Source organism: Thamnophis elegans, chromosome 6, assembly GCF_009769535.1.
Source record: "Thamnophis elegans isolate rThaEle1 chromosome 6, rThaEle1.pri, whole genome shotgun sequence".
NCBI lineage: Eukaryota > Metazoa > Chordata > Lepidosauria > Squamata > Colubridae > Thamnophis > Thamnophis elegans.
In genome coordinates, this window is record NC_045546.1 from 59,788,705 (window position 1) to 59,812,298 (window position 23,594).

Sequence of the window (23,594 nt, forward strand, 5' to 3'; positions counted from 1 at the left end):
GAGATCAAAGTTTAATGCATATAAAGAGGATATACAATGTATTAGTACAGATGGATTCCGAAACAGAATTAGTTAAAGATTGTATGATAAAGTGGGCTCAAAATATTGAAGAACCAATAACGCTGGATACATGGGAAAGAATTTGGGTAAGAAATGTGAAATTTACACAAGCCCAAAACCTGAGAGAAAATTTTTACAAGATGTTCTATAGATGGCATTTAGATCCTAAAAAGTTGGCTTCTATGTACTCGAATTTACAACCCAAATGTTGGAGATGTGGTTCTCTCGATGCTACATATTTCCATATATGGTCGACTTGCCAAAAGGTTAAGGCATTTTGGATAAAAATATGGTGGATTATGCAAAATATTCTTTAAAAAAGGATAAAGTTTACTCCTCAGTTATTTTTGTTAGGTATAATTACTGACTGTACAGCGGTAGAGATTAACTTGATTTTACACTTAAAAACGGCAGCAAGACTGTTGGTGGCGCAATACTGGAAGAAGGAAGACTTGCCTACAATTCAAGAATGGACATTGAAAGTCACAAATTTAGCCGAGATGGCTAAAATATCTGCATATCTTAAAGACCACTCAAATGAGAGATATAAACGAGACTGGAAAAAATGGATTGATTATATACAAAATAAATACGGGGCTAAGAAATTCCAGATAGCCTATCAGGAATGATTTAAATTGTTTAAAGTTAGTTTAGCAAGGAGGAGCTAAGTTCAATGTAAAGATGTTATTAATTTCTTATTCTTTGTTTTTTTCAATATATCTTAGACTGTGTTTGTTTAAAATCTATACCGTGTACGGGTTCTGGGAAGTCGGGGGGGTAGGTTGGGGGTGTTGGGGGAGGGTGGGGGGGAGGGATATATGTCAGGTTGGATGAGATGTGTTAGATTTCAATGTAATTTGACTCCACATGTATACTGCTTTTTTTTCTTTATTTTATATTCTCATTACTATTATTATTACTAGTTTTTCTTTAAAAATAGGATAGGCTAAGCATATTGACATGTAGTGGAAATACACCAAGGAGGAGTGGGAAAGAAGAAAGATGGGGAGAGAAGGATAGGAGAGAGGGTAAGGGGGGAAGATGAGAAGGATAAGGAGGAGTGGATTGTAGAGAGAGGAGCAGCAGAAAGGGAGGGGAAGTAGAGTAGAAAGGATGATGGAGGGAAGATAAAAAGTTGGAGGGTGGTAGAAGAAAGAGGTGTATGGAGAGCAGAAGAGCTATAATGAGTTTCTATTTTTGGGGGGGCATTGTTGACAAGAGGAACTGATGTCATTATTATTTAATAATATATGATATGGGCTATGTATAGTATACATGTGAGTATGTGTTATGAAAATGAAAAAAAATTATAAAAAAAATAAAAATAATGGGCAGCCTTGTCTCGTACCTTTCTTTATTTCAATAGCATCTGTCAGTTCTCCATTTATCATTATCTTTGCTGTTTGTTTGTGGTATATGGTTTGAATAGCTTGGGTAAATTTCTTACCAAAATTCATCTGTTCCAGTTGTAAAAACATAAATCGTCAATTCACTTTATCAAATGCTTTCTGAGCATCTAAAAACATCAAAGCCAATTTTTCGGGGTGAGCTTCATAATACTCCAAGGTGTCCAGAATTATTCTCATATTATCTTTAATTTGTCTTTTTGGTAAAAACCCATTTTGGTCAGGTTGGATAAAACTAAGTATTTTTTAAGTTTTTCTGATGGGTCTATAGTTCTTAATCAGCCTCCTCTTTTGGCAGAAGTGTAATATATGCTTCTGACCATGGTTTAGGTTATCCTGCTCTCTAACATCACCTCGTTCATAACTTCTAATAGCGGGAGGGATAACGATTCCTGAAATGTCTTGTAGAATTCCGCTGGCAGCCCCTCTGGGCCTAGGGCCTTTCCGTTGTTTTGTTTTTAAGTGCTTCGGTTAGCTCCATCATAGTTATTCCACCTTCTAATATTATCTCAATTTCTTCCGGTATCTGGAGAAGGTTGGTTTCTTGTAAGTATTGTTTAACTCTCCCTCTTCTATATTCTCTTGTTCATACAGCTTACCGCAGTAATCTTGTATAATTTTTTTCTTCTCTGCGTTTCCATGACAAATTTGCCCTTGGTCATCTTTCATTGCAATATTTTCTTTGATTCTCTCTCTTTTTTCAATTTATACGCCAACTATCTACCTTGTTTATTGGCATTTTCGAAATAATTCTGTTTAGCACCTCTAATTTTTTGTGCTAATTCCTCCTTTTCCAGTAGGTCCATTTTGTGCTTATTTATGTCCATTTTTATTTTAATGTGTTTTTTTTTTTGTGGGGATTTCTGTAGCTCTTTTTCAAGGACCTTATAGTCATTCTCTAAACCTTTAAAACGTTGTCTTTTCTTTATATTTCTCTTTCTTGTGTAGTCTATTATCAAGCCTCTGGTGTAGGCCTTCATTGTATCCCAGAGATTCTGCATTGATGTATCTTTTCTATTTTCTTTGAAGAAAAAAGCCAGTTCTTTTTCCATTTTCTGTACAGAATCCTTTTTTTTAATATAGTGTTGTTTAATGTCCATCTAGATCTTTCCCTTTGTCCTTTCCATTTATTTATAATTGGATTGTGATCTGCCCAGGTACTTGTTTCAATCTCAAGTTCCTGTACATTACAAGTCAATTCCGTTGTAGCCCATATCATGTTGATTCTGGAACATGATAAGTGTCTATTTGAATAAAAGGTATATTGTTTTTTTGTGGGATTTATTTCTCTCCAGATATCTTTTAGAGTTTTTCATGTGTCATTTTAAAAAAGGATTTTGGGAGTGGTTTTCTATTTAGCTTTGTTGTTTTTTGTGTTTTATAGTCCATGTTCTGATCTACAATTCCATTAAAATCTCCCATCATACAAATGTCAGCATAGTCCAAGTCAATTATTTTCCTGTGTAGTTTTCTATAAAATTCATCTTTATTGTTAGGAGCATAAATAAATTAAAAGTATTTTCTTGGAGTTGTCCATAATTTCCACCATCAAGATTCTTCCATCGTCATCTGTATAAATTTGTTTTGCTGGAATTGTGTCTTTAATGTAAACGATCACTCCTCTTTTCTTACAGCTTGCCAATGCGGTAAATATTTTCCCAAGTTTTGGCTGCACCAATAAATATTCATACTGTTTTTGAATATGCACTTCTTGTAGACAGATTATATCCAATTTTAATTTTTCTAATTTGCGGAATATTCTTCTCTTAATTGCTGAGTTACGTCCTTTTATATTGATTGTATTGTAATCATTTTTTTCTCTTCCATGTTTATATTTTATAAGTAGGATTTATAGCTCTAGTTGATCTCGGTTCTCGTGGTTCTCTAATATCAACACCGCCTACAACACCTTCTTCTGTTTCAATCCCACCTACAACACCTTCAACTTTCTCATTCTCGGCTGTGGATGCCTCTTGGAGTTCTACCAGTAATTTTTCTTTTCCAGCCTTCTCAGTCTTCCCTCTCAGATGTTCTATGAAGAATGCTTCTACTTTTTCGGTTATGTCTATTCTGTATCTTTGTCCTTGCCACACAAATATTAGACCTTCTGGTATAAGCCATTTATAATTGACACCTTTTTAAAGTAAAATCTTAGTCAGGAATTGATATTCTCTTCTCGTCTCTCTCACTCTTATTGGAATTTGTTTCAAAACTACAATCACCTTGCCTTTATATTCTAGTTTCCTATCTCTTGTTTTCTGTAGAATTTGTGACTTGATTATTTTCTTAGTAAATCTTCCCTCAGGAGAGCACTTCTTGCTGCATAACTTGTGTAAACTCAAAACGCCTCGTCTATACCATCCATCATCTTCTCGTGGGTTTCTGATATTATTTGTGCCAGGCTCTCTCCTTTTTCTTCTTCTATATTTTGAAATCTTAAGAAAAATTCTGACCAATCCATCTCCCGTCCGAATATTCTGCTGTTATCTTTTTCCACCATACGCAATCTAGTGTCAATGTCCTCAATTTTCTTCTCTCTTTGTTCATCCTTTTCTTCAATTTTTTTGTAATATGTCTTCATATTTCATCAACCATTGTTGAATATTTTCAATTTTTTCTTCTGTTTTACCTGTCTTTTGTTCTATATTTTCTGTTCATTGTTCTATGTCTCAATTCTCTTTTCCATGTTCTCTGTTCTTTTTTCAATGGTTCCTGTTCTCTTTTCAATGCTCTCTGCTCTTGCTTGTAATTTTTGTATTCCTTGAATAATCACCTCTAATGTTACTCCCTTGTCTTTTTCCTGTTGAAGCATTGTCTGTATTGATCTTTGTCCTCCTGCAGGTGAAGAGGAGGGGGTTGTTGTTACGGAGCCAACAGTTGTTATTTTTTTTACTCATCTTTTTTGTGCTTTAATTCGCCTAGGGTGGGGTGGGATTATAATCCCAAGTGACCATGGGGAGGTCAAAAAATAAAAAAATAAAATAATAAACAGGAGTTAAGGGGCAACAGAAAAAGCCAAAAGAAGAAAAAGGAAAAATATGCAATAATATAAAAAAACAAAAAGGTAAAAATCTTTAATCTCTTGTATGCCCTTGTCCAGTTGATTCTAATTCAAAAAAGAAGAGGAAGAAAAAAAGGGGAGCAAAAAAGGAAAAAAGAAACAGTCCCCAAATAAAAATATAGAAATATGAAGATGCTAAAATTAAGAAAAGAAGAAAGAAAAGGGAAAAAGAAAAAGTGTTTAAATTTTCCCTTAGTCCAATTCACTTAAAACAATCTAACAAAGAAAAAAGATTCAAAAAAGAAAAAGTAAACAGAAAGGAGTCATAACTTCCAAAAGAGTGAGGTAAACACTGCCACCAAAAAAGAAGAAAAAGAGTACAAAGCTTTTATAGAGTGAAAGCCTTTTCAAGGTCATTCTGAGCTTTCCCTTAAAAAAAATTTTCATTTATTCTTTCAAGGTAAATTTCCAGACACTGAAAGTTTCCCAAGGAACACCTGTATAAACAACTGTGTTGCTCTCACTATCAAACCTTGATTAAGTAATCTTGAAGGGAACAGCTTCTCTCCAAACATTCATACAAAAATAAAAAAATTGTTTTGAATCCACTTGGTAGCAGTGATACTTGTTTCTCACTTTATTACACCCTGCCTTTTACTTTCTTTAAAAAAAATAGAAAAAGGAAAGCCAGGAAAGGGGAAATACAATAGTTCATTAAGCAAAAGTAAAAAAATAAAGGAAATTCTTAGACAGTTAAAACTTTATTGTACCAATGATTCCAAAGAGTCCAATAAAGAAAGTTTAAAAAGCGCAAAGAGCCAGTCCAATTTAAAAAGCGAATTACAATATAAATCCAATCAGGCTTCCAGCAGTAAAAAGGGAAAAAAGAAAACCTTCAATTGACCATGCCTTAAATCCGCCGCTTACTCTCTCATCAGTCTTTATTTTGAATTAAATCTCCAGATTTAGGGTGTTCTCTCTCCAATAAAAAAAATTTAAAACTTTCAAAATGACATGCTTCTCTCCTGCCCTTGTGTTACTGTCAGCAGTTCCAGCAGCCTAATAGATGACTCTTAGTCACTGGCAAGAGGGGCTTTTTCCCGGATCACCAGAGACTTTGCATGTGTCTCTGGGATCGACAGGGTATACCTACCTATCACCGACTCTACAGGACGATTTAGGTCCAGTTGGACCGTCAAGGCGACTGGAATTTGGCAGCAATCCCGGAGCTCCAGGAAAGTCCGTCGTTTCACTGCGATGTCAAGCTCCTCTCCCTGCAAATTATTCATAGCTGCTTTACTAGTCTTTGCCAAATACCAACCACATAGAATCACTTTAATTAAGGAACATCATAGGATTCTGAAAATGCTATTCCTGATGAATTGCAACGGTTATCTTTTTATTGCTTTTTTTGAAACAAATCGTTTTGAATAAGAACTTGGTAGTTTAAATCCTTTTGGTTTAACAGATTAAAATGTAACTACTGTAGACTATCAAAAGATTTCAGTAGTCAATGGCATCATTTACAGATAAGTAAATTGCAGTAGTTGGCTATCACAAAATTCTGAGAAAAGCCTAATTAATTGAACATAGGTTTTTGTTTTTTTAAAAAAAGCATGAATGAACAAATGAATTAGTTTTGGATTATCATATTTGGCAATTACAACCTTATTCATGGAAGGAATAACAGTACTAGTAGTTACACATCTTTCAGTTGTGGATTAATGCCTATTATATTACTCCCTTGATTATGGCATTATCTTATTTTGCATTAATCTCTTTGAAACAGGAATCCTGGATATATATTGTGTGTGTTAATTTGTATGACAACATTTAATTTAGAATTTGCAGAATGGATATCAAAGAAGAACACCAATAGAAACGTCAGGATTTTAATAAAGTTTTAAAAAGCTTACTTAATAAATTATCCCTAAATACTTACAATATCAGCAGGATACGACCCAGTCAGCTGGGTGAGTCCTAAAGGCAGGGAAAGTTCATGTTCTGAAACATAACTCATGAGGGAGCTGGGGAAAAAGGTGTAAATCATCTAAACGTTTTCCCCACTCTCCCCACCCTTTGGAATCTTCAGCTTGGTTCTGGATAATTAGCAAGGGGAAACAATGTTTGTATTATACTCATTGGAAAAGAAGAGATTACAAAAGAATACCGGTAAGCAAGGAAACAATGGGGAATACACATTGGAAGGAATGCCTTGGCATGGTGCTCCTGGCTTCTTAGGATACAAAAGGAAGCTTTTGGAATAAAATTGATTAGAATTCGTGCCAATTTCAGATAGCAGTTCAAGCCACAAAGATGCTAATTAATTAATCAGGACAAAGAAAAGCAGTTTACGAAGAGATAGCTTGTTCAAGCAATCTTCCTCCCACCCCCCTACAAAGAAGGAAATTCTGTTAACTAATTCACATGGCCATTAAGCAGATCATGCGGTTAAGCACATCTACATTCCCCATTGACTTTGCTTGTCAGAAATTCTCAGAAGTTCACAAATTGTGCTCCCCTGGCATATAGGATGCTACAACCATCATAAATGTGAGCCAGTTGCCAAGTGCCTAAGTCACTATAATGTGACCATGAGAATAGTGCAATAGTTGTAACTTTAGGATTACTTTGTTCAGTGCTGTCATAACTTCAAATTGATGTTAAACAAATGTTCATAAGTTGAGGACTACCTGTAACTTCTCCCAAATATCCAGAACTGATACAAGGTTGGATTTGTACAGAGCAGTTGGATTATTGAAAATGCACCGGTGCTATGGCTGATGTTGATTGTGGTGGAAGTAAAATAAGATATTTCCAAGTATTTGAAAACTACAAAGGAGAGAAGTCACTGTATTGCTACCGAACTCTGGTTACTTAAAAATTGATTGTGATTGAATATTCAAATCTGTGATATTCCAGCAATTCATGTATCTGTATAAACGTGTACAGGTAGCCCCCACTTGTATAACCAAAATTGGGACCAGAATTTTTGTTGCTAAGAAAGATAGTTAACTGCAAGCTTTTTTTGCCACTTTTGTTAAGTAAACCTAGCTTCCTGTATTGACTTTGATTGTCAGAAGCTTATTGGGAAGGTCACATGACCCAGGTTGCTGCAATCATCATAAAATACATCCAAGTTGCCAAGCACCCAAATTTTTATCATGACCTTGGAGATGCTAGGACAGTCATGAGAGTGAGGACCACCATAACTAATTTTTTTTAGTGCCATTATAACTGAATGGTTGCTAAACAAATGATTGTAATTCAGGAACTACCTTACACTGTAAAACAACAGCCATTTAGATGTAGAAATATATGTTGCATAGATAGCTAAAATAACTGATGCGCTAGAAAAGAACAAAACCAGAAAATATCTTATTCTGCTAGGGGTTGAAAAAAAATAGAAAAAAATAGAACTCACTGAAGAATACTAATGACTCTTTTTCTTAGAAAGGCCTATGAGCTAGACTGTAATCTCACATACCATATTTTTTGCTTCATAGGACACTCCAGACCATAAAACGCACCCAGGTTTGGGGAGGTAAACAAAAAATCTGCCTCCCAGCACGTTGCTCGTCAGGGCTCCACTCCAATCAGCAGGCTGGCCAACCAGAAACTGCTCTATTGCTGCCTCCTCTGTGTCTGCTGCCTCTGCTGGGGAACACTGGAGCCTTCATCAGCATTCCCCAGCTATTGCTGCCACCGGCCTATCAACAGTTGGATCAGCCTCCCGGAATACTGCCGATCAGCTGTTACAAGTGGTGGGGATCACTGTTCGCCACGCAGTATCACTAATTGGTGGTATTCCAGGAGGCTGATCCAACCGCTGATAGCTGGCGATAGGAGGTGGCAGCAACAGGCCATTCACCACTGCTCCCTGTCGTTGCCACTACACCAACTCCTCTCTCCCCATTGCTGCGGCCTGGTCTGTGATGCAATATTCGCTCCATAAGATGCAATCATTTCCACCTGCTTCTGGGGGACAAAAAAAGTAATGGAACAAAAAATACAGTATCTTCTTAATTTCTTATACATGTGCTAGTTAATATTTATATTATGTCATTGTGTATTATATATTGAATTGCCATAAAATAACTATATTGTTATATAATATTCAATTGTCAAAACTTTTGTAAGCATTTAAAACTAATGTTACAGCAAATATTTAATTATAAGAATTTAATTAGGAATATACCATCCTTGTTACTTTTGTTATGATGTGTAATGATACAGAAATTACTGTCTTCAAACAGATCTGAAGAGGGAAGCAAGTATCTGTCACATGCTGAAACATCCTCACATTGTTGAACTTCTGGAGACCTATAGTTCTGATGGAATGCTATATATGGTTTTTGAATTGTAAGTTTTAAATTCTTCATATTTTTTGAGATTTTCAGTTATTCTAGAATGCCACGTATAGTTTTCACATTGCAATTTGTATGTGTCTATATGTGTGCATAAATACACGTGTATTATGGGTAATCATAATTTGCATATTCTGTTCAAATTGTAACTACCATAGTTATATCTTACCAGAGGAGAATAATGTGATCAGTTAATGAAGTGAATAATGTCCTATAAATTAGTGATTAATACTATACTAAGGGAAAAATACACTTTCATATTATGTTTGCTTTTATATTCAACTCTACTCTATCTACTCTACTCTTCCAATTCACAGCTTACATTTTAAAAGTAAAATAAAGAGGAGGTGAAAATGAACATTCAGAAAAAAACTAACCCACAGAGCAGAAAAACAATAGAGGCTAATAATCATCCGAAGCCTAGGTTAAGAATCAAAGTTAGTTTCTCCAGTGCACTGCTTAGAGTATCCACATAATGGGTTAATTACGATCTGCTTGCCCAGAGACTGAATTGAAGAAAACTTGGCCACGTCTCCTCCACTCAGCAGCTCAGTTTTTCAATTCAGTCTGCCTAGAGAGACGCAATCAAGTTTTCTCCAGTTCAATTTTAGCATTCTTTGGGTTCAACTTTTGGGTTGTCTTTGCAGCGCAGCAGGTCATTTTTCAGTTGAATTAGAAAGTTGGTTTTATTGTGGGCTGCAATCATGGGTGCGCTGGTTTTCCCCAGTCTGCCGGAAAGAACCACCACCAGGAGCACCTTCTGTGCGGCCGAGAACTGCAGCCGGGGTGTTATTGCCTGATCGCTCGGGCTAGCCCATTCACCGCTACCTAATTGGCTCGGGAGCTGTGAATTCAGTTTGCCGTTCTCAAGTTCCACTGTTCTGTGAAGAGTTTGGTCTGGTTTCAGTGCAGTTTGAAGCTTGGTCCACCATCTTCCTGTCACCTTCCTTTTGCCTGCATGGGCGTCAGTAGCGCCAAGAGTGGCCGCAGCGGTTCAGCCTATTGGCCGCAATTTGAATTTCCCGGCTGTTTTCCTTGGCGCCAAATGAGCCATTATGCAGCTCCTGCCATTTTGTGGCCGCGAACCTCATTGTGAGCGAAGAGGTCAGCAGCGTGCTTGCAATCTCGCTGAGTCACCTCCAAATGGGGTTGTTTTCTTGCGCCTCGAGAATTGAATCTTCATGATCTTCTAATGCTCCCTTATTGGCCTCGCGCAGTTATCCCACTGAATGGCACTTCTGCTTGGGCGGCTAAGATCGCAGGAGTGTTGGTTGCAGGTTTGCCTTGGCCCATCACTGGGAGCTCTAAGCTTAATATGGCACAACGTGGAACTGTCCCAGCCACTGGGGAGGAGGTTCCCCCAGGTGCTTGCCTTTAGCAGCGCCATCCTGGAGCAGGGTAGGCACGGCCAGCAGATCCAAATCCAAATCAGCTGCAGGCAAAGGGCCTTGGAGAAACAATCCTCCAAGGCTTCAGAAGAAGCAGGAGCCGCCAGATCCCCCCGCCTTTGCAATTGGAGGGATTGCCTCCCTTTCGATCCAGGGATCCCCTCCATGCCTGGGAACCACCCCGGACTGGTCCCCTGACAATATTCAGGTACAGGGGCTGTCCACTGAGGATGTGGATCTGGGCACTGACTCAAGGTGCATCGGGCTTGAGCTTTCCTCAGGTTTCTCAAGTCAGGCATTCTACCCCCGAGGCCAGGTACTCCTTGCCTGAAGCTATTTTTACCCCCACAGTAGTGGAGCTCTGCAGGGAGGATGGACAGCTTCTGGGCCTCCCTAGGGAAAGCAGGGACTTCATTTCTGTGGCCATTTTGCAGGGGGTTGACTCCAAGCTTCTTCGGAGGGCAAGGGCCACAGCCAACATGGGCAGCAAGGGAACTCAGTGGAACCCTCACTGGGGCTTGACTCCACTGACTGCCTGTTTCTGAACTGGTTCTGGAACAGGAAGTCATTCCTTCCCCTAAGCTGTTCTTGGACCTGGTGGCGGGGTGGCATATTGGTTCTCACAGACAATGTGGCCACCAAGGCCCATATCAACCGGCAGGGGGGCACACATTTCAGGACGCTCATGTTAGAAGCACAAAAGCTCTGCCTGTGGGCAGAATCTCATGTTACATCTCCAGAACAGCGAATGTTGAGGCAGATTGGCTGAGTCAGACAACTAGATCATGCAGAGTGGCAACTCCACCCAGACTTATTCCATGATCTGACGTGCAGGTTTGGTTTCCTGTTCTGACCCCCCTCGTCCCACACCAACACAGACTCCGAGCCAAAGATAAGTTACGGCATTTAATTAACAGACAGACAGGTCCTTGGCAGCAAACCGGCACAGATAAGCCTTGGCAGCAATCCAGTCTACCAAGCTCACAATAATGTTCTCCGACATTAGTTCCTGCGTTGACTTCTGCAAGAGGGGTGTGTGCACAAGCAGTCTTTTTATAGTCTGGAGAGGAGCCTAATGACCACCAGCTGAGAATTACTTCCTGTACTTGTGCAACTGTTCCTGATGCCGATTAGCTCTTCGGTGCCGGGCATCCAGGAACAACTCACTACTGGCGTCCAGATCACTCTCCCTTGTCTCCTCCCCACTGGTCCAAGGCTCAGGCGCTTCCTGGTGGTCAACCAGCCTCTCTGTGCCCTGCTCGGAGTCAGAACCCTGTCCAGGGTCCTCCATATCCTCCAGAGCCGACTCATAGGGCCCCTCTCTGTCGAAATCTGGTGGCTGCTCCAACGGCTCCTGCTGGGCCACAACAGTTTCCCAACATCAGATCTGTTTGTGCATCCAGCCAACCCGCACCTGCCTTTTCTATCACTCCTGCTCATTCCGAGGGTGATTCGCAAGTTCCTGCTGGAGAGGGCAGAGGTGTTGCTAGTCCCCCACCCCCACCTCACTTGCCATGCTGCTCCTGGTTCACCGACCTGGTCAGCCTCTTCATCGCCGCACCCTGGAGGATACTGGACAACAGAGTAGCCCTTAGCCAGGGGGTCCTCCTCCACTCAGACCCTCAGTGGCTTCAATTGGCCATCTGGCGCTTGAAGGGGACATACTGACGCACGACAACTTCTCCAGATGTGTCATTCATACCAGCCAGGCGACCATCCAACACGTGGGTGTACAACGCAACATGGTCAGCCATCTGTATGTGGTGCTGACCCCATGGTATCCCAGGACTGCTTCTATTCCCAGGATAGCCTGGATAGGAGTCTGGCACCCAACACTCTACGGAGGCACTTTCTAAGGTACTGGAAGGTGGAGCCGGACACCCTCTGACATATCCTAGAGTTCGTCCTTTCTCAGGGGACCTGGGGACCTGCGAAACTCAGAGCACCGGCGGGGCATCGTTATCCATCCTGGGAGTTACCCATCATTCTTTAGGCTCTCACATTGGCTCCATTCAAACCCATTTGTAACATCAGCCTTCGTCTGTTGACTTTTAAAGTGGTCTTTCTTGTGGCCATTACATTGGCCAGAAGGATCTTGGAGCTAGCAGCCATTTCGGTTCGCAGTTACTTCTGTATTTTCCACCCAGTCAGAGTGATCCTCTGGCTTGATCCTACATTCCTGACAAACGTCAACTCATGGTTTCACAGAGCCCAGGAGCTGGTGTTTCCGGATTTCTTTCCTCATCCTATGCACTCACTAGGAAGTGGCATCACCTCGATGTTTGATGCTACATCAAGTTTACGGTATCCTTCCGGAGGGCTGAAGCCCTCTTCATTGCCTTTCATCCTGGCTCCATGGGTCAGAAGGTGTCATTGACCCCCATTGGTTGGTGGTTGAAGGCCTGTATTGCTAGAGCGTACGAGATTCTGGCTCGACATTTGCCCCAACACATTCTACAGTGCAGCCACAACAACAACCTGGGCAACTCAAGTTTCGGTTGAAGAAATCTGCAGGGCGGCGACTTGGTCATCTCCATCTCCCTATGTCAGGCATTATAAATTGGACGTGTATGCATCAGCCGAAACTGCCTTTGGACATTGGATATTGCAGGTAGTTCACTCTGGCACCTTGGACCGGTCTATGTCCCATCCTTGAGTCAGTATGCTTGGGCATATCCCATTCCTTTGGATTCTCTAAGCAGTGCACTGGAGAAGGACTGTTGGCTTACCTGAACAGTTGTTCTCAGTGCACTGTGGGAGAATCCAACCCCACCCAAACATGACTCGTTCCAGTGTTGCTGACAGCAGGGATCGGTTTCGACATTGGGGAAGACACCTTATGTGCTTTCATCTCTCAAACCAGCAATGCCTTCCATTGAAAAACTGAGCTGCCAAGTGAAGGAGGAGGCGTGGCCAAGTTTTCTTCAATTCAGTCCCTGGGAAAGCAAACCAAAATTAACAAGATTTCAAGGAGAAGACAAGATTCAGCAGTCCATTTGCATTTAAAAAACACAGATAAATCTTCAGGTGGTTTCAACAACTTGCTAAAAGAATGCAAATGACCAATTGTCTGCAAGGAGTATAAATCCTTCCATTCTCCACTATCCAGTCAGAGTTGAACAAGCTTCTTGAATGACAAGTGAAATGTCTTCAAAGAGAAGCAAGAAAGTCCAACTGTCTCTTGAAAAAAGCACCTTTGGGACAACTATGACCTGGATGAATGAGAATCTCCATAGACATAAAATATTAAAATTAACAAGAATTAGATTTTTAAAAAATTAAAAAACAAGAGCATGAATGGTACAGTGATGGGATCTTCCCTCTTGATCCATCTCCATCTCCAGCATAAAGCATCCCTAATCAAGGCCCCAAACCAAATGGGAAAGTCAGCATAAGGTGAAAAAAGGTTGTGGGGGGAGTAGACCTTAGCTAGATGTTCCAAAGGGCAGGGCCCATATAGAAAAGGCTCTACTCCTAGATCCCGCCAACTGAAATCCCTTAACTAACGGGATCCATAGCATATTCCTTTTGCCACATCAAGTGGCGATACTAATCCCACTAGGACTTCTTACTTCAATATATTACTTACACTGATTTTAAATTGATGTAAATGTATTCATTTTTTTTAAAAAAAGTTTTCATCTTGGTTAGTAATATTTTGCTGGGTTGAACATTTTGTTTCCACCAAGCTTTTTAAAATTTATCTTTAGTATAATTTTCATTCTAGAAATAACAAAAAAAACCCAACTAATTATTTGGGAAGAATTTGTTATACATAGTTTTCATTATTAGGAGAACTAGTCAAATACTAAGATTATCAGAGAGTTTGTCACTGTTAACTCCCAAGTATTTGACCTTTTCAATTTTGAAACTCATAGAAAAAAATAAGTTACAACACCACCTAGTGTCCAAACTAATGTGCATACTAGCTGAGTAAATGGATTATTGAGATTCCGCAAAGCATTACCATGTTTCCTTGAAAATAAGACAGGGTCTTATTTTCTTTTGACCCCTGAAATAAGCACTTGGCCTTATTTTCGGGGAGGTCTTATTATTTTTGAGGTGCAGGAGGTGGCGAGTGTGGTCACCTCATGGCTGCTGCTGTGTCGCAATATTTTCAGGGAAGGCTTATTTTCGGGGGAGGGCTTATTTTAGCACATACGCTCAAAAGCCCAATTGTGCTTATTATCCATGGACGTCTTATTTTCAGGGAAACAGAGTAGTAATCAGAATATAAGCCCTGTTTAAGTTTTAAGTTGAGAAAATTAAAATATATGCCTTCATATCCAATATGTAATTTGAAAAAGAAAATCCAAGGAACTAGCCCATAAGATATGGCATCTTATCAGTCTGTTTAAAATATTTAGAAAATATTGTCATCTAAATATATGTTAGTTTTGAGTAGCATTGATTTTAAAATATCTTTCTCCAAAATACAAGGGAATTTTAACTAGTAATATGCCACAAACAGAAATATTTGTTTGTTTATTAAATGTATATCCTGATTTTCATTCTAAAATCCAAGGTAGCATACATAACATTTTCCCCCAACAGCTGTATAAAGTAGGTTGGCTTCAGAGAGTGTGACTGACCCAGCACCATCCAAATACTTCTGTGCATAAGAATGAACTATTTTTCCTATTAGGACCACATTTTAATCACTATCAAAAAGTAACTATTTCTAATAATATTTATTATAAGATATTTAAATGAACTTTTAAAAATGTAAAGAAACTTAGAACTAGTACATCTGAATTAGACTTGCTCCATTAAAATCACTAATGTACTATGCAATAGACAACACTAGCAATATTGCCTTGATATTTCAAATATATATTTTGATAAGGTAGTTCCAAAGTAAGAATAACTACTGGAAGAGTAAATGCATATCTTTGATAGGTAAAGAAATAATTTCTTCATAAACCAGTACTAGCCTTTTGAGTTTCTAGTATAAGAAACTATACAGAGACAAGAATACCTTATTCCCTTATTGTAGTTTGATAGAATAATGGAATTTTGGAATCTTGTCTAAATTTCTGTCTGATCCAGCTGAAAATCAGCGCATGATTATTTTGAGTGTTTTTTGTGCTTTCTTCCATTTCAGGACTATAATTTCTTCTCCAAATTCAGTCCCCCTTTCCTTCATTAATACTGTCTCATACCTTTCCCAGGCTCTAACATTTACACAGAAATGATGTGTTAGAATGCTGCATTTTAATGAATTCAATAATTCATTTGATAATAGTGAAACTAAATTGTCAAAATGTTAGCCCCCACATATAACAAAGAAATTGGCCAATAACTTTCCACAAGATATGTCATAATTTCACTTTCAGAATTATTTATTATATATAAAAACATTACTGAAGGAAGGAAAGGAAGTTTTTTTTTTCTAAATTGCATCTTTGGAAACTTATAGCAACGTAGAAACAAGAAAACCAATAAACATTTTCTATCAGTCTATAAAAATTATTGGGATCATAGTTACATTGTTTCATTTTGTTTTTACATAAATTCAAAAATTGAGCTGCCATTGTCTTATAAAAAAAGCATCAATCCATACATTTTCTGAGCAAATAGAGTGTGGAATTTTTGGATGCAGCATATAGTTTCTTTTTTCCTTCCCAGACATACCACTGAAATAGGTAGAAAGTTGATGATGAGTGGATGCTCTTATATATTGTGATTTTAGTGTTAATTATCTCTAATTGACATTGCTTGACACAGGAGAGAAACTGCTGTGGTCTCAATTTAAATTGAGACTGCTGTGTTCTCCAATATTTTCAACTGGATTATAAAGAATATTAAATATATACTTCAACTGGTATAATACATATAGTCCTTGGTTTATGACCACAATTAAGACCAACGTTTCTATTGCTAAGCAAGACAATTAAGTAGGTTTTGCCCCATTTTATGACGTTTCTTACCACATTTGTTAAGTGAATCACAGCAGATGTTAAGTTAGTAACACAGTTGTTAAGTGAACCTGGTTTCTGCATTACTTTGCTTGTCAGAAAATCAGTGACTCCGAGACACTGCAACCATACAAATACATGAGAGTTGCCAAGCATCCAAATTTTGATCATGTGATCATGGGGATGCTGCAGCAGTCGTAAGTGTGAAAAATGCTCATGTCACTTTTTTAGTGTAATTGTAACTTTGGTCACTTAACGAATGGTTAGCAGTCAAGGACTAATAGTATGTCTTTGTAATTACCAAGATAATCTTGTAGGGAATATTATATATATTTACTGTGGATCTTTTATTTTGCATCATATTTCAGCAATACTACAATTTATTAAGTCCAAACAGCTTTGTCATTGACTAAGTGAAGCAATTATCTCAGATAGCAGATACTGAGAGCAATGATAGCAGCCTTCCAGATGATTTTGGAAACAGTAGATGGCAAAACCCTAACTCTAACTTGATGGTATTCAATTACAAGTTCATTCTGTTTCTGTACATGAATTTGAGTGAGAGAGCTAACCGTTCCATTACGTTGTCTCTGTTTATCTTTCTTCTAAATAAATAAACCATCATTATTCCAAGAACTCAAGACTTTTGATCACACTACAGTCATGTGAGGAAAGTGCCAAAATATTGCAAAATCATACAGTGAACTTCATGGCTCATTTGGAATTTGAACCAGTGGTGGGATACAACTGGTACCGTTTTGATACGGTGCTCTGGAGGGCCCACCTGCCCTTCTTACCTGTATTTGAGCTGATCGGGGCTTCCGTGAACGGAGCCTACAGTGCCTGCGAGAGGCTCCACCAAGCAGCTGGAGCGTTTGGGGCAGTAAGTACGTATGCGCACGCTGCACACATGCTGTGCGCATGCATGTGGTGGACACCCAGCCCCATTGCACCATACCGTTTGCAATGGGATCTGGAACCCACCACTGATTTGAACCTATATCTTCCTAGTCCAAACATTACTTAGCCCACCTTTAATATAGGAGAATACATACAGAAGTTACTCATGAATTCTCAATATATATTCATTTGTTTTGGGATTTGAGAAGAGAAAAGCCTCTGGCCAAACTTTTCAGAAATTTTGCATTTAAGAATTTAGAAAGGCCAATAATTTTTCCTATTTGAGACTGTTTCTCCAAAATTGTATTGTGTTTTGAGATAAAATCATTGGTTAGTGATTTCGCTATAAAGCCTGTATGTTTTTCTTGTCTTCTACCAGAAAGATGACAAGAGCTGCTAACAATCTAAATTTCAATTAGTATAAATTTTGAATAATTTAGAAAATAATTTAAAAGTGTCCACTTCTGAATATTAACATTACTTTGAAAGTCAGTTTCATGTTTCACAAATACTTTTTCATTACTTTTTATATGCAGTATGGATGGTGCAGATCTCTGCTTTGAAATTGTAAAGAGAGCAGATGCTGGTTTTGTGTACAGTGAAGCCGTAGCCAGGTATGTTGTCTTACTTTAATTCTGTGCTGGGAAGAATGAATAATAATTAACATTTGTCTGATAGCTAACACTATAAGCAGCATTATTATAAGATAATCAGTCCGGAAAACTTATATAGGTAGTCTTTGTTTAGAGACCACAGTTGGGACCAGCAACTCAGTCATTAAGTGAAGCAGTCACTAAGTAAAACAGCAGCTAAGCTTATGATCTTACATCAGCTTTCCTTTGCTTTACAGACCTGCAAAGATAGTAAATATGACGATTGATTGCAAAGTTACTTTTTCATCACTGAACAGTCACTAAATGAGGACTACCTATATTCAATAAGTATTCTTTTAAAGATTAATACATGTTGAAGAAAGAAACTATGACTAGTAATGTTTTAAAAAGCAAAATATGTTATTATTTTAATTTTAGTTCTCAGTTATTTTAAATAATTGTGAAAAGATATCTCAAAAGTTTATAATTAAATTGTACTATTATTAGATTCATCATTATCAGTTACACTTCTAAATCTCCAATTAACAAAAGAACTTAATCAAGGCAAAGTGAAGCACTTTTAAATTAGGAGCATAAGAGGCTAGGATCTGACCTAGATTTGATTACTGTATTTTTCGGAGTATAAGACACACCTTTTTCCCTCAAAAAAGAGGCTGAAAATCTGGGTGCATCCTTATACACTGAATACAGCATTTTTGTTGCTTCCTGAAACCCCGCCCACTTTGCAAAAATGGCCATGCATAGCTTATAGGAGGCTTTCAGAGAGCTCCTGGGGGCTGGGGAGGGCAGAAAGTTTGCCTCCCCCAGCCCCCAGGAGCACGCTATAGGCTTCCTAATGCCCCTCCCCTTTTTTACAAAAATGGGCTCGTTTTCGCAAAAAAGGCCCATTTTTGCTCATTTGGGGGGGGGGTGGGCACCCTCCAAGGAACACTCTAGAAGCCTCCTAAGGGCTATTTGTGCCCCCACTTTTTTTTTGAAAAAAAAAAACCCAGGCCCGTTTTTAGCAGGTTTGCAGAGTGCAAAAACTTTTTTTAAAATTTGCTTCTTCAAAACCTTGGTGTGTCTTATACTCCGATGTGTCTTATACTCCGAAAAATACGATAGCTCCAGTTTTCTTTTTCTAGTTATAGTTTGCAGAAAATTAAAAGAGATAAAGCCATGTTTGCACTGCCATGTTTGCATCCTAGCAAGCTATGTTCAGAAACATGTTATTTTTAAACACAGGAGTTTCATTACATAATCATGAATTATTGTACTAATAGACAAGTTCATATGAGACTGTTCTCTTTTAAAGCCATCTAAGTAGGTAAATAACATACAACATTTAGTAACAAATTGTGTAAGTTGATTTGTATTATATTAGTTCAATGGAAGATATATTAAACTTAACTAAACAGGTGAAGGATTGAATCCTGTTGATTCCATAGCTAAATTTTGTGGTATACTGACATGGAAGGTTTTTTGTCTGTTTTAAAAAAATAACACCAAAATATTGAGAGTTTATGCTCTCCTAATTTTATTTATGCATTCATATATTCTAGAAAGAATATTTAATATATATTTTTAGCAATATATGTTTTCAGTGTTCTAGAGCTGTGGCTCCCACATTTTGGGCACCAGGGACCAGTTCCATAGAGAGAGGTTTTTCCATGGACCAAAGGTGGCGTGGTTTCGTTTGAACCCTCCAGTTTCTGGCATATCACAGACTTATATCTTTAAGAATGTTTGCTATTACAATTATGATTGCATAAAGTTGTTTTCGTTAGCTACTGCATAGTTGATCTTTATAATATAAAGATATTGTACAATACAATACAATATGACTAAGATACAGTGTAGATGGTAAGTAGCTTTTTTCCAGGTGACTATGATGGGAATTACAAAGGTAAATGATGCTCATAGGTGGACCATGAACATATCTGAAATTTTGAAAAAAATGTAAGGATATGTTATATAATGTTGATCAGGGGAAAGGTTGCTGAAAATCATTTATCAGAAGGCATCTTGAGGAAATTGTTCCTTTTTACCATTACTTGCTCCCAAGACACTTAAACTTCAATTTGGTTTTCTCTGACCAAGTCAGCCCAATCTATGTACTACGAAAACACTCAGGTCTCTAACTGAGTGAAATTGTGCATTGTAGGACACAATCTTTTTAACCCAGGTACTCCATATGAGTATCTTACAGAATGCATCCAAAATCTGGGATACATAACACTTATGGAATTAAAATTTAGCAAATTTTATAAAACAATTTATGACATAAAATTATCATAAAATATTCTGTGGCATAAGAAAATGTCATAAAATATTTCCTGTGGCCAGTTCCTGACGTTTAACTGTGCTATGCAGTCGGTTACTCTGAAGGCAAATCCATCTCTAAATATCTCCCTGAATTTTTAAAAACTTTTCTAGTACATGTGAAGCTCTGCCATTGAGGACTCTGGTAAGAAGTATCTCAAAAATGAAATCCCATTATGTAATAGCTAATAAAGGGTTTGATTACAAATCATTTTTTATTTCTGCATATATACCTTTTGAGTACCATAGATTTAGCAAACTGTAGCTAAGGTTTAGCATGCATCCCTCACATTGTGGGGAATGTCTACCAGGTACGTGCAGGCAGGGGTGGCAGAGCCTCACCACTGTCATCATGAAAAGAAAAGAAAATGTAAAAGGAAAAAGACAAGAGCTGAGGTCAGGCTGAGCTAGTTGCTGCCAGAGTCACCATGGATGACTCTGCTTAGTGCTTAACTGTTTAAAAAAAGCCTCCAAAAAAGTGCCCTCTACAGGAGGAGGCAGGAGAATGACGTGCCTCATCTAGTCTGGCATTTTATGATCACTCGAGCAGAGTTAAGCAAGGGTTAAAAGCCGAAAAATTCCTGACATAGATGAGGCACGTGGTTCTCTTGCCTCCTCCTGTAGAGGGTGCTTTTCTAGAGGCTTTTTTAAACAGTTAAGCACTAAGCAGAGTCATCCATGGTGACTCTGGCAGCAACTAGCTCAGCCTGACCTCAGCTCTTGCCTTTTTTCTTTTACATTTTTTTTCTTTTCATGATGGCAGGCAAGAGCAGAGTTGAAATCCTCTCTGAAACAGCTGGAAAAGTTACGTGTGGTTCGGAGGGAGGGGGAGGAATTCAAACTTGATCCTCAAGTGTAGATTCCTCTCCAAGTGTAGTTTGATTGCATGCAGACCCACGTTGCCTTTTCAAAAACACACACACACATATACACACAGAGCTGGATAAAACTATATAAGCCCAGCTTCACTGATTACAAGATTGAAAAGGCAACGTGGCTCCACTTGCAATCAAAGGCTCAGATCGGAAGGCAGCAGGGGAATGGGGATGTGTGTGGCAGAGGAGCTGCTTTCAAGCCATTGGAAAATATATCCAATCCAACTTCTGTGTTTGTGTTTGTTTGAGAATGAGTGAGAGAGGGATCCAACTTCTCTCTGTGCGTGTGTCTGTTTGAGAGAGGGGGGAGGGAGGAAGGAGGGGGAGGGAGAAGAAAAAGAATGAAGGAAACTTTTTCGCAAAGGAGAAAAACAAATGCTGTCACTCTAAATTGGAACTGAACATGCTGGCTGTGGAATTCTGGGAGTTGAAGTCCACAAGTCTAAAAAAAATTGAAACCCCTGTGTCAGTGCCTCACCAGCCATAAATCTCACCGCACGTCACTGATGTTTACATACTTATTTTTGGAGTATAAGATGCACTGGAGTATAAGACGCAACAAGATTTTGAAGAGGCAAAAAGGGGGGAGGGTTGCACTTTGCAAACCTCCCAAAACCAGCCTGTTTTTTCCAAAAACGGGCCTGTTTTTTTTTTAAAAAAGGGGGGCATGAATAGCCCTCTGGAGGTTTGTAGAGTGCTCGGGGGGAGCAAAAATGACAAAAAATGGCCTGTTATTTGCTCATTTCTGCCCTCCCTAGCCCCCAGGAGCTCTCTGAAAGCCTCCATAAGGCTATGCATGGCCATTTTGGTGAAGGGGGTGGGGTTTCGGGAGGCAAAAAACTGCTGTATTCAGTGTTTAAGACTTACCCAGATTTTCAGCCTCTCTTTTGAGAGAAAAAAGTGTGTCTTATACTCTGAAAAATACGGTAAGTGGGATTTATTGGGGGGGGGGCATGTACATGTACACAGAACTTGGTATTATCAAACTTCCACAATTTAGGTTTAATAATCTCCTACTGGTGATTATTATTGGTTTATTTATTGGGCTATAAGGTAAAGGTTCCCCGGCACATGCGTGCTAGTCGTTTCCGGCTCAAGGGGCAGTGCTCATCTCTGTTTCTAAGCCGAGAAACCAGCACTGTCTGAAGACGTCTTCGTGGTCATGTGGCCAGCAAGACTAAACTCCGAATGCACACGGAGCGCTGTTACCTTCCAACCAAAGTGGTCCCTATTTTTCTACTTGCATTTTTTATGTGCTTTTGAACTGCTAGGTTGGCAGAAGCTGGGACAAGTAACAAGAGCTCACTCCGTTATGCGGTGCTAGGGATTCAAACCACTGAACTTGCAGACATGATCAACAAGCTGAGTGTCTTAGCCACTGAGCCACTGCATCCCCCTTATTAGGCTAGATAACCTAACTAATATTTTGAGAGTTGATATTGACTAAAATATGGACAGTCCTGCCACTTTCTTGAAGAATCCCAATTTTCAATCAAACAGTACAAATATTGAAACTTGCTGTTCTTTGGTAAAAATGTTAATAAAAAAAAGTAAATGAACCTGGATTTTGGCAAAAGGCAGATTGACCTGCAGAAAAGTAAGGTATTTGATTACTTCCTTGAAGGTATTGAATATTGTTATTTGAATTGTTTAGATAAAGTTTAGGTATTTGTTTATTTAATCCCATCTTGAGGCTACCAGGTGGCTTTCAAATAAAAGAAGCAATACATATAAAAGAGAACATAGCTGAACCGAAGAGCTAAGCTAAGCTAAGCATGCATGGTTCCTTAGCCATCTTATCCTAAGGCTCTGGAGTTCAGCAATTTAGTAATTATCAGAATGTCGTAAGAACGGAGGTTGTAACAAATTCATATATCATTTAAGAGGACAGATGTTATAACTTAATAAGTGTGCCTCATGATGATGACTGTTTGATGAACAGGATCCAGAGCGCACTCAAACTTCTTGATTGCGCCAGATGGGAAGAAACAATTGGAGATTGGGCCTGGCTATCACTGACTGTCTTTAAAGATAATAACCTGCACTTTGAATTTCATCTGAAAGCCAGTTGGTAAACAGTGAAGTTATGTGGGCATAACATGCTGCTCCCATCACTGCCTGGATTCTAGACTAACTGTAGCTACTATATCACCTTCAAAGGGAGCTCTATTAGGCCTCATTACATTAATCCAGGGAGCAGGTAAGCATAACATGATTTACTGACTGAAGAGCCTTCGAGTCCATGGGAGGGTACAAATTGTGTACCAGACATACCTGTGCAAAGACACTCTTAGTCACAACTGTAGCCACACTTGTTCTCAAGTTAATGCATATGAACTTGAAATGTAAGATCTATGAATCAAGGTAAGCTAAATGTGGTGAAACATGAAATGGCAAGATTGAACATTGACATCTTGAGAGCCTATGAATTAAAATGGATAGGAATGGGAAGATTTAATTCAGATGGCCATTATATCTATTACTGTGGGCAAGAATCCCTTAGAAGAAACGGACTAGCCTTCTTGGTCAATAAAAGAGTGGGAAAAGCACTACTGGGATACAATCTCAAAAATGACAGAATGATCCCAAGGCAAAGCATTCAACATCTCAATAATCCAAATCTGTGCCCCAATCATTGATCCGAAGAGACTGAAGTTGATCAGTTCTATGAAGTTCTATAACACCTTCTAGAACTCCCTAACATCAAAAGATTTTCTTTCATCATAGGGGATTGGAATGCTAAAGCAGAAAGTCTAAAGGTAAC

The 23,594-nt window shown here is 38.7% G+C and overlaps 1 protein-coding gene across 5 annotated transcripts in view; it reads left to right on the forward strand.

Annotated features, from left to right (window-relative positions):
• Positions 1–23,594, forward strand: part of CASK (calcium/calmodulin dependent serine protein kinase) — a 316,647-nt gene that overhangs the window by 123,789 nt on the left and 169,264 nt on the right. For all 5 annotated transcript variants that reach the window (XM_032219765.1, XM_032219762.1, XM_032219764.1 and 2 more), the window contains exons 3-4: positions 8,724–8,829; positions 17,577–17,654. In XM_032219765.1, coding sequence (XP_032075656.1) covers positions 8,724–8,829; positions 17,577–17,654 — 184 coding nt within the window. The remainder of the gene's footprint in view (positions 1–8,723; positions 8,830–17,576; positions 17,655–23,594) is intronic.